Source organism: Gymnoscopelus braueri (assembly GCF_963280865.1).
Source record: "Gymnoscopelus braueri genome assembly, chromosome: 12".
NCBI lineage: Eukaryota > Metazoa > Chordata > Actinopteri > Myctophiformes > Myctophidae > Gymnoscopelus > Gymnoscopelus braueri.
In genome coordinates, this window is record NC_137614.1 from 50567151 (window position 1) to 50578764 (window position 11614).

The following is an 11614-nucleotide window of genomic DNA, read 5'->3' on the forward strand; positions in this document are numbered from 1 at the left end:
CTTGTTTATCCTGTATGCTGTATGAGTTCTCTCTCCTGATTGGATCGATTTAGCATTTGAATTTTGGTCTGAAAATGCATGTTCTGTTTACTAAACAGCTGTAGAGACCCATGTAACTGACCAAACACTCTGAAGCAATGATTGTTAAGGGAATACAGAACTATTTACTTTAGTGTTTTTAGAGATTTCTTTATTGATTTGTTTCTGTGTAACTGCTGCAAAACCAATTGCCCCTCTGGGATCACATAAAGTTCTACCTTACCTTAATTCATGAGTTTAATTATAATGCTATGTTATGATAATATACGTTATTATCCCCTGGGGGAACAGGGGTCCTCTGCACCCATTCTAACTACTGGAGTCAGGCCTCCGGAGCAGCCACAGCAGTGGTGGAAAAAGTAAAAGTATCAATACTGCAATGTAGAAGTACTCTGTTACAGGTAAAAGTCCAGAATTCAAAATGTACTTGAGTAAAAGTGCAAAAGTATTGGTATCAAAATGTACCAAAAGTAAAAGTACTAAAATGTTTGAAAATAGCAGATCTACAAGCTCACGCTTGTAGATCGGCTATTTTCAAATAGGCCTAGGTATAAATTAAGGCTAATGTGGTTAATGCATGTTTTATCATGTAATAATTTATATCTGCAAAGTAACTAGTAACTAAAGTTTTCAAATAATTGTAGTGGAGTAAAAGTAAAATATTTGCCTCCGAGATGTAGTAGGAGTAGAAGTAAAAGTATAGACAATTGGAAATACTCCAGTAAAGTAAAAGTACCTCCAAATTGTACTTAAGTGCAGTACTTGAGTAAATGTACTTTACTTTACCCCACTGAGCCACAGTGCAGAGCCACAGTGCAGCGTCCTGTGAGCAGATTGGAGGGTGCGCTCTCATGCACCCTCCAATCCAACGCAGACGGCATACGGGTGACGGCTTGGGGTTACCCGCAACGGCACATGTTGACTATATGGCAATGACTTACGATTCTGTCCCTATCGGGATGTAACTCGAATGGCGCCGAGTCGGCTGGAGCAGACCTCCGCAATTCAGGAATGCGGGAGTGACCGAGACGGCGTCAAATGACGTGAAGGGGACCCCCGTCACGTCAAATGTTTGCCGTTTGGTCAGATTTGTTCCATAAAGTCACTGTACGTTTTGGGAGTGAGAGTATCATCCTAATAATCTACGGGGTCTTTTGAAGCAGACAGACATTCACTTTTACATGTCGTCACCTTCCTAAACTAATGGCCTAAGTAATTTTTCAGAAAAAAATACAAAACGTATCCAAAACAAAACTATATGATATTTCTTAATCATTTCACCCAAAACATTTATAACAAATTATGACTATTAACATAAAAAGAACACTGTTATGTAACATAAGAGTTTAAAATAGGCAATTTTTTTGGCCTAAGTCACAAAACCATGTGACTTAGGCCAAAAAATTGGCCTATTTTGGCCCAAGTCACACTAGGGAGATAGGCCATTATACCAAAAGGGGAGGGAACAGCATGATCCCTTTCAATTAGGAGATAGGTGATTTAGCTGACTTAGGCAAAAATATCATTTTCCTCAAAAAATGACGTAGGCCATTAGTTTAGGAAGGTGACGATGTGCAACATCTGTCACTACTAGCACAATGACATCGGCGATTAACCACTAGAACGCCAGCATCCATAGCCTATTCTGGGGGGAACATTAGCCAAAAACAATGGTGTGTACAAGCTCACAACGCGTCACAAACGTGACGCATTTTCTATTGTTTTATAAAAAAATTTGCTGTGAACTATAATCCGGAGTGACCACTTTCACTGTAACTCACACGGATATGGAAATAACGTCATCCGATGATTTCCGTTTCCGTCCACTCTGCCCTGACTTCGACGAGGCACAGTGTTTTCAATGGGCTTTGGCTAAGGGATCGAGCGACAGTTCCGGTTTAACTTTTTTTTTCTCTGGATGACGAACAGTGATCCCCATTGTGTTTACCAACTGTCTTACAAGCGATCATAATGTATATAAATGTTCTGTGGCCAGTTGGGGAGGTTGGAAAGACGCTATTTCTTTTACAAAAGATGGTATTTTCAGCGTGCCTGTGTCAAAAACAGTTACCTAACGGGTGAAATGTTTTTCCGCTGGGAAGGGGACAGACAGAGATCCTGTCTGTGTCAACACACGGTGGATCGATCGATCATTATGGATCTACATATTCTGTGACCACTTGAAAAGGTTATAAAACACGAAAATCTGTGTGATTTATAGTGAGTTTATTAAAGTATATACTCTGGCGGTGAAAGAGTTAAGGACCTGCTGCAATGATAATGATGAATGATGATATTGCAATAAATGTTTTTCATCTTGACGAGTGTCTTAACTGTTTTTTAAGTCAGTCAGTACTGTTTTTTAAATTAAGAAGCATAATATATCCTCATGTTATCAATTTAAGTAACTTATGAATAATCTGTCTCGGAGAGTTATTCTGAGAAGTGCATGTTTGAAGTGAACCCTTCCCTAATGATCTCTCTGACCTATAGGCAGCCAAAGAATAGTTGCCATGTGTTGTTGTCAATAGCTGATGTGTGTAAAACATGTTTATGAATAGAATTGTGGCCATAAAATAGGGAAGGTTTAGCATAGTTTGCGAATGGTCCCTTGTGTGTTTAGAAGACTATCAGGTCTGTTTCTATACAGATCCCATTACAGGACCTTGCTCAAGGGCACTGACAGGAGTCTGTACCTAGCATTGTGTGGGAGGACATCCACGAAAACCAGTGGTGGAAAAAGTACTAAAATGTTTTACTTAAGTAAAATTATCAGTACTGCAATATAAAAAATATTCTGTTACAAGTAAAAGTCCGGAATCATTATGCAAAATAGTATAATATAGTTTAGTTTAGTTTTTTTTTAGTTTAGTTTAGTTTATTTCGATCCACATCAGTTACACAAAGCATACCACACAATAATCCAATAATTCATTTTGTTTTATCGAAAAGGCATAGGCTGAAGCTCAAAGCTTATTTATGCCTATCCTTCCTACATGTTGATTTAACTTGTTTACATCATTTATAAAGATCATATTGAATGAACACTCAAAATATTTCGCAATAACATTCAAGACTACTAACGTTGTTCGTAGTAATAGAACACTTGAAAATATACAATATATACATTCATGTCTTCATTCTTATACACATATACACCGGAATGCGTGCATATACCCATATACTGTACACATAAATTGTATAAACAATGCGACGCATTGTGAGCTTGTAGATCGGCTATTTTCAATTGGACGAAATGTACATAGGGTTGAAGTGGTTAAAATGTATGTTTTGTAATGATAATGTAAATCTACAAAGTAACTAGAGTAGTAACTAAAGTTTTCAAATAATTGTAGTAGAGTAAAGTACAATATTTGCCTCTGAGATGTAGTGGAGTAGAAGTAAAAGTATTGGAAACTGGAAATACTCCAGTAAAGAAAAAATACCTCAAAAAAGTAAATGTACTTAGTTACTTTACACCACTGACGAAAACAAAGGGAGAACGAGTGGCCTGCACACAGAAAGGCCCCTTGCAGGGGATCAAACCCAAGACCATCTTGCTGAGAGGCAACAGTGATAACCACTGCTCCACCGTGCCAACCTATTGTAAGCCCTGGTTCTTCCTCCACAGACAGAAGGATGAAAAGACAGAGACATCATTCATTTTTTACTTCATCAAATAGATCGAGGAAGGATAAACTCTTAATCCAAAAGGACCCGGAACGCATCTGTGTCATTTTAAGATGTCTTTGGCTATTCAAAAATAGCAGATCTACAAGCTCATAGCGTGGCACACGCTTGTACAGTAGATCTGATATTTTTGGGAAAATAAATGGTGAAAATGTGTGCAAATCTTTGAATATGAATTTTACATATGAATATTATGAGTTTTACATGCATACATACTGTACATACCTACATACATATAGTGGTGGAAAAAGTACTCCAATATTTTACTTGAGTAAAGTATCAATACTGCAAGGTAATACTCTGTTACAAGTAAAAGTTTGGAATTCAAAATTGACTTGAGTGAAGGAACAAACGTATTGGTATCAAAATGTACTTAAAGTACCAAAAGTAGAAAGTACTGATTATGCAGAATGTCCCATTTCACAAGTTTTCAATTGTATAAAATGCAAGAAATCTTTGGAAAATAGCAGATCTACAAGCTCACAATGTGTCGCATCACAACGATTGTGAGCTTGTATTCAAATGGCCGAAATGTATATAGGGCTGAAGTGGTTAATGTATGTTTTTTAATAATAATCAAAATCTACAAAGTAACTAGTAAATAAAGTTTTCAAATAATTGTAGTGGAGTAAAAGCACAATATTTGCCTTTGAGATGTATTGGAGTAGAAGTAAAAGTACTGACAATTGGTAAGTAAAGTAAAGTAAAGTAAAAAATACCTCAAAATTGTACTTAAGTACAGTACTTCAGTAGTACTTAGTTACTTCACACCACTGCATACATAAATACATGGGGGCTACGTGGGGGGCTTTCATCTAGGATGTGGCCAAATACCTAAAGGGCGTTTTTTTTGTTCTAGTTTTAAGAACTGGTCACCTTTGACTACAGTTTTGGTTTTGAAGAAAGCTGTTTGGCTATAGTAACCTCCCTGTGGACAATGTGTAGATGTTTTGTTGTGAACTGTTCCTTTAACACGATGACAGATTATTTATTTGTGAACTTGACACTCCCGGAGCTAAAGATAGACGGATGGATGAATGGAAGAGGAGGCGAGAAGCACCAGAGGAATGACTCATTATCAGATACAAGACACCATATCAATAAAATACAAAAAACTAAAGCGCACCAAAACTAATGAGAGAAAGACAGAGAGCAGCCTGTGTGCTGGACTGGTGAAGTTTTGAAATCTGGGTTTATATTAATAATTCCTCCAGAGGAGATTCTTATTGATTCCTCCCTGAGTCCCAGTAGCTGCTCCGGCTTTAAAGAAAGTTATTATTTGAAGATTATTTTCACGATATATTGTCACGTTTAATGTGATTTGCTTCTCTATATATAGGTTCAAATGCTAAAACAGAACATCAACATAAAGAGCATATAACAATCCTTCCACGTTTCGGCTGGTGGAAAAAACGCCTCGAGACACAAACAACTTGAAAAAGGGGACGTATCTTTATACAGCGTATGGATGTTAGTAATACCATCATGGCACACAGTGTCATGTGAGCTGAGGTTCTTCTAGCCCTTCCTGGACCTTCAGCAGATATAAATAACCACACACACATCATTAATTCATAGTAATGTACTAGTCTCTCAATACAGACGCGTTGTCTGTCTCAACAATATGCAGATGCTTCCTTCCGCTCCCATCTGCTCTTCAGAAGAAGCTCTGAAAAATTAGCAGGAAAATAAAGCCGACGCGACGTCTTTTCCACCACCTCCGTTTGGCCTGGTCAGTCCTAAAGTAGCCTCGGAAACCCATGCCTTTTTTTTGTTACAAAAGAAAAAAGTCTGGGGGAAGATCCCAGGAACTGTGGTCTCGGAGCGGGAGTGAACCTTGTTATCTCCTAACCAATCAGAGTGCAGGGGGGCGTCGCTCTAAATTTGGTGACGTCAGCGTGTTCCGTGCACAGGCCGGCGGGGGGGAGGGGAGGGGAGGCGGGAACATAGATTGGTGAAGCAATAGGAAGCGGCGCAGGAATCCGGGCGCCTGGGTTTGGATCCGCCCTTCAAGACCATCGATTGGGCTCGTTCTTTCAGTCTAGTCCTAAAGCAACCGATGTAGTGGAGGCCTAGCTAGCTGGCTTTGCAGAAATGGACATTCAAAAAATATATTTTTTATATATCTCAGAAACAGTGTTGATTTCGTCGACTAAAACTATGACGAAAAATGTTCGTCGACTACCTTTTTTCACTGACTAAAACTAAACATATTGACAATTTCGTCAACAAATAAAAACTAGACTAAAATGTTAGTGAGGGAGAAGAGATCCAGTCATTTTATGCTTGGTTGCGCTCGTGTGTTGCGCTCTGAAAACAGCAGATCTACAAGCTCACAACGCGTCGCGCTGCGACGCGTTGTGAGCTTGTAGATCGGCTATTCTGAGCATGCAACCAAGTGTAAAATCAGCCATTTCGACGCCATCAAGGCACCGCCAAAATACATTATAGTCGACTAAATCAACTGTAGATTTAGTCGACTATAATCTTATGATATTTAGTCGACTAAAACTAGACAAAAACTAGAACATTTCAGATGACTAAAATATGACTAAAACTAAATCAAAATTTGCTGTCAAATTCAACACTGCTCATAAGATATTTTAACCTCATGAACCCTAGCGTCCCTATTCTGGGGCAAACATTTGGCCCCGGGCAACTAAGTATATAGGGTTCAAGTGATTCAAATACATTTTCATGGGGCGCCGATGTCCGAGTGGTTAAGGCGGCCTGCCATAAATAGGATCTGAAGCAGCCTGACAGCGAGTCCCGGGTTCGAGTGTGCCGTGCCCTTCCAGGCTGAATAGCAGCGGTGGAAAAAGTACTCAAATGTTTTACTTAAGTAAAAGTATCAATACTGTAGAAATGTAGAAATACTCTAGTAAAGTAAGTAAAAGTAAAAGTCTGTAATAAAAAAATTACTTGAGTAAAAGTACAAAAGTATTGGTATCAACATGTACTTCAAGTACCAAAAGTAGAAAGTACTCATTATGCAGAATGTCCCATTACACAAGTTTTCAAATGAAATGACATTTTTGAAAATAGCAGATCCACAAGCTCACAATGCGTCGCATCGCGACACATTGTGAGCTTGTAGATCGGCTATTTTCAAATGAAATGTATATAGGGCTGAAGTGGTTAATGTATGTTTTGTAATAATAATCAAAATCTACAAAATAACTAGCAACTAAAGGTTTCAAATAATTGTAGTGGAGTAAAAGTATAATATTTGCCTCTGAGATGTAGTGGTGTACAAGTAAAAGTATTGGAAAACGGAAATACTCCTGTAAAGTAAAAAAATCCTCAAATTTGTACTTATAAAAGTACAGTAATTGAGTAAATGTACTCAGTTTCTTTCCACCACCGCTGAATAGCAGATGTCAAGCATCCTCTTCTCAACTTTCACTGCGTGCAATTACACCCTAATTTATACGCTAATGTATACACCGTCGTGTAACGGGCGATAACCGATCTTCAAGTGTAACAAGTTAGCCTCGAAGATATAAGTGTCTCGCTGGTCAAGTGACACCGCCTGTGTAATGTGAGTACTTAGATGTCTACCTCCATGCTAGCCTGGTAAACCCCCCCCCCCTTCCGGAAATCTCATTTGCATTTGATCTCAGGAATTGGGTCTGGCCTGAGAGCTTATCTGGGTGTTTCTTGCTCGTCCACAAAATGGACTCGCCTATCAGCGTCCTCGCTCATTGTTCTGTGATTGACAGCGGAGGTTGGCCAATCAGGTGGAACCCGAGTGAACCTGAATGGAGCCGATTGCAGCCGACCGTCCGCTGTTTTTGGTTTTGGTTTAAAATGTTCAAAACGCTCTCAAACTTCTTTTTTGTGGCACGGAATTTACTTTTACGATATCGTTTGGATAGCATTTAGTTGTTTAACTTCATATATGTGGTCAATTAATCATGACAGAGCCTATTTAAAAATAAAAATTCTGAGAACCGGCAGGGGCGGGCAGTGACACGCATGTATCTGAATAAAGCAACCTATTTTCGGCATGGCCCTTTCAGAAGTCCCCCTGCGTCACGTTGTCTGGTGGTCGGGGAAATGAACTGCTGATTGGCTGAAGGGGAACGAACTGCTGATTGGCTGAAGGGGTTGTCAGTCAACGGTATTACTCCCGCCCAGCTCCAGCCCACAGACAAAAAGCCAAACAGGCCCCCATGCCAGACTCACTCCTGATATCAAATGGAAATGAGATATCCGGAGGGAGGGGTTTACCAGGCTACCGTACTTAGCAGAGAGTACTTAGATGTATACCTCCATGCAGCAGTGAGTACTTAGATGTATACCTCCATGCAGCAGTGAGTACTTAGATGTATACCTCCATGCAGCAGTGAGTACTTAGATGTATACCTCCATGCAGCAGTCGCCGATGATCTCCGGCACGATGCCGTAGAAGGCCAGCTCCTCCTCGAACGCCTGGATGCACTCGTGTCGGGGGTAGTGCAGCTTCCCCGTCCGGTAGAAGTTGAGGATGTGTCGGAACATCTCGGGGTCCCGGTCGAAGAAGTACTCCTGCGTGTCTTCGTTGAAGAAGAACTCCTTCTCCGAGGAGCCCAGCAGCGTGTCGGGGTAACGATCCAACGTGTTCTTCCATGTCTGAGGACAAGAATACAATAAATACAATGTATGTTTGGCTTTCAGCTTTGTAAACAAAAATTGCAGATAATGACAAATATACAAATAAATGACTTACAATGACTGACACCAATAATGAAAATGAAAAATGAACTATGGCCAAAATAGGCCATATTCAATCATTTTATACGTTCAAATAATGTTTTAAATAGCAGAAATAGCCCATCTACAATCTCACAACGCGTTGTGAGATTGTAGATCGTAGATAGATCTGCTATAAACGATTATGACGATTCTGAGGATTATAGAGTATGTAATAATGTTGACAGGCCTGCTAACACAGTAAACGTGTGTCTTACCTGGAATTTGAGTCCACTGACGTTGACAAACAGGATTTCGTCGGACCGGGAGGACTTGTCTACGGGAGGCTTGGGCATGATCTTCTTGGCGAGCGGCAGCCAGCCCACGGCGGCCGCACGGGCGAACGGCAGCCATGTCGCAACGCCTGCCGCCATCTTGTCTCAAAAACGGACAGCGACAACCACTTCCTGTGGTTTTTCAAAAAGGTCAAAGGTCCTGACTAGGATTTATAGTTCACATCGAGCATTCTGGGAGATGAACTTTGAACTCAATAGAGAAGCTTGGTGTTTCCGGGAGCAGGCTGGTGGTCCAATCATAATCCCAGATCCCCAGAAGTTTCCCCACCTGTGCCTTGCTCAACAGCCAGTGGGCGATAACTGTCTCATTGGGTGAGTGGATGGTTCTATCCCATCCACTCTCCTTTCATCTGGTGGTGTGGGTGAGACAGGTGGACATCTTGGAGGAGAGGGAGACCCCAGGAGGGGGGAGACTGGGGTGAGACAGGACTGGGGAGGGAAGGGAGGCTGACTGGAGATGAAGATCAAGCCATGAAAATACTGAATAAACAGAACCACTGTCCCCAAGACCCTTTGCTGTCCTGTCCCAGGACCCCAATGTCTTCTGCTGTCCCAGGACCCTCTGCTGTCCCAAGACCCTTTGCTGTCCTGTCCCAGGACCCCAATGTCTTCTGCTGTCCCAGGACCCTCTGCTGTCCCAAGACCCTCTGCTGTCCCAAGACCCTCTGCTGTCCCAGGACCCTCTGCTGTCCCAAGACCCTCTGCTGTCCCAAGACCCTCTGCTGTCCAAAGACCCTCTGCTGTCCCAAGACCCTCTGCTGTCCCAAGACCCTCTGCTGTCCAAAGACCCTCTGTCCTCGGGAGGACTTGCAGTGCAGAGATGGAAGCTGGTTTCAGTTCTAGGTTGGTAGAAAATAATCCTTATGGACAGAGTGTTGGTTTTTTCTCCCGTTGTAGACCAGAGAATGTCTATCACTCTTCTCCGTCTTCACACACAGCAGGACGAGAGACAGAGTCTTCTTCCTGTAAAATAAAAAAAGATATATGTTAAGAGGAGACTATTTGAACCAATTCCGGAGATGAACAAGTTAAATTAATCAGTTTATGGCCATCTCTCTCTCTGTGTCTCTCTCTCTCTCTCTCTCTCTCTCTCTCAGAAGACAGATTGTTGCAGCACGACAGCTTTTCAAATTCTTATTAAAATGTAATGATGGTCCTCGAAGTTGCAAGATAGACAGATTCGCCTCTCTCTCTCTCTCTCTCTCTCTCTCTCTCTCTCTCTCTCTCTCTCTCTCTCTCTCTCTCTCTCTCTCTCTCTCTCTCTCTCTCTCTCTCTCTCTCTCTCTCTCTCTCTCTCTCTCTCTCTCTCTCTCTCTCTCTCTCTCTCTCTCTCTCTCGTTGTGCAGCTTACAGATGTGCTGTTTCACATTTGTTTTGCTTTCGTTTGCATTTTTTTCCCCCCACGCCCCATGTGTTTTTTTGCTCTGTGAATATTCATTATACCCATAATGTCCACACACCCGGAAACGCTCCACACCCAGAGCCCGTCCCCCTCTCCTGGTTGCAACGCTGTCTAACAGGTGGACAGGTACCTTCTCACCAGTGTTCATTTAGTCATAGTCTTTTGAATAAAATAAAAAAATGTTTTAGTCATATTTTAGTAATCTGAAATGTTTTAGCTTTTGTCTAGTTTTAGACACAAAAATGATATCATAAGATTAAATGTATTTTGGCGGTGCCTTGATGGCGTCGTAATGGCTGATTTTACACTTGGTTGCATGCTGAAAATAGCAGATCTACAAGCCGCGCGACCCGCTGTGAGCTTGTAGATCTGCTATTTTCAGAGCGCAACACCGAGCGCCACCACATTTAAAATGACTTGTCTCTTCTTTCTACTCGATCTCTTCTCCATTAGTCCCTCCATAACAATTTAGTCTAGTTTTTACTTGTTGACAAAATTGTCAATGAACGTAGTCTTAGTTTTAGGCTTAGTTTTTATCTAGTTTTCGTCAGTGAAAAAAGGTAGTCGACATTTTTCGTCATAGTTTTAGTCAACGAAATCAACACTTCACGCTTCTTTAAAATTTGACCATGTAGGTTTGTCCTTCAGACATCCTGTCAACACAAACATACACAGTCAGAGAGGACAGGAGGAGGAGAGAGGAGAGGAGAGGAGAGGAGAGGAGAAGAGAAGAGAAGAGAAGAGAAGAGAAGAGAAGAGAAGAGAAGAGAAGAGAAGAGAAGAGAAGAGAAGAGAAGAGAAGAGAAGAGAAGAGAAGAGAGGAGGGAGCCCAGAGAGAGGAGAGAGGAGGAGGTAGCCCAGAGAGAGAGAGGAGAGAGGAGGAGAGGAGCCCAGAGAGAGGAGAGAGGAGGAGAGGAGCCCAGAGAGAGGAGAGAGGAGGAGGAGGGAGCCCAGAGAGAGGAGAGAGGAGGAGGGAGCCCAAAGAGAAAGAGGAGAGAGGAGGAGAGAGAGAGGAGAGAGGAGGAGGGAGCCCAGAGAGAGGAGAGAGAGAGGAGAGAGCCCAGAGAGAGGAGAGAGAGAGGAGAGAGGAGGAGGTAGCCCAGAGAGAGAGAGGAGAGAGGAGGAGAGGAGCCCAGAGAGAGGAGAGAGGAGGAGGGAGCCCAGAGAGAGGAGAGAGGAGGAGGTAGCCCAGAGAGAGAGAGGAGAGAGGAGGAGAGGAGCCCAGAGAGAGGAGAGAGGAGGAGAGGAGCCCAGAGAGAGGAGAGAGGAGGAGGAGGGAGCCCAGAGAGAGGAGAGAGAGAGGAGAGAGGAGGAGGGAGCCCAGAGAGAGGAGAGAGAGAGGAGAGAGGAGGAGGGAGCCCAGAGAGAGGAGAGAGAGAGGAGAGAGGAGGAGGGAGCCCAGAGAGAGGAGAGAGAGAGAGGAGAGAGGAGGAGGTAGCCCAGAGAGAGAGAG

The 11614-nt window shown here is 42.3% G+C and overlaps 1 protein-coding gene across 1 annotated transcript in view; it reads right to left on the minus strand.

The window, feature by feature from the left end:
* Window positions 1–8997, minus strand: part of kcnd1 (potassium voltage-gated channel, Shal-related subfamily, member 1) — a 54451-nt gene extending 45454 nt beyond the window's left edge. The window contains exons 1-2 of the mRNA XM_080443544.1: window positions 8682–8997; window positions 8098–8343 (exon numbers count right to left, since the gene is read on the minus strand). Of these exons, the coding sequence (XP_080299670.1) occupies window positions 8098–8343; window positions 8682–8837 (402 nt within the window). The 5' untranslated portion in view covers window positions 8838–8997. The remainder of the gene's footprint in view (window positions 1–8097; window positions 8344–8681) is intronic.
* Between the last annotated feature and the right edge of the window lie 2617 nt (window positions 8998–11614).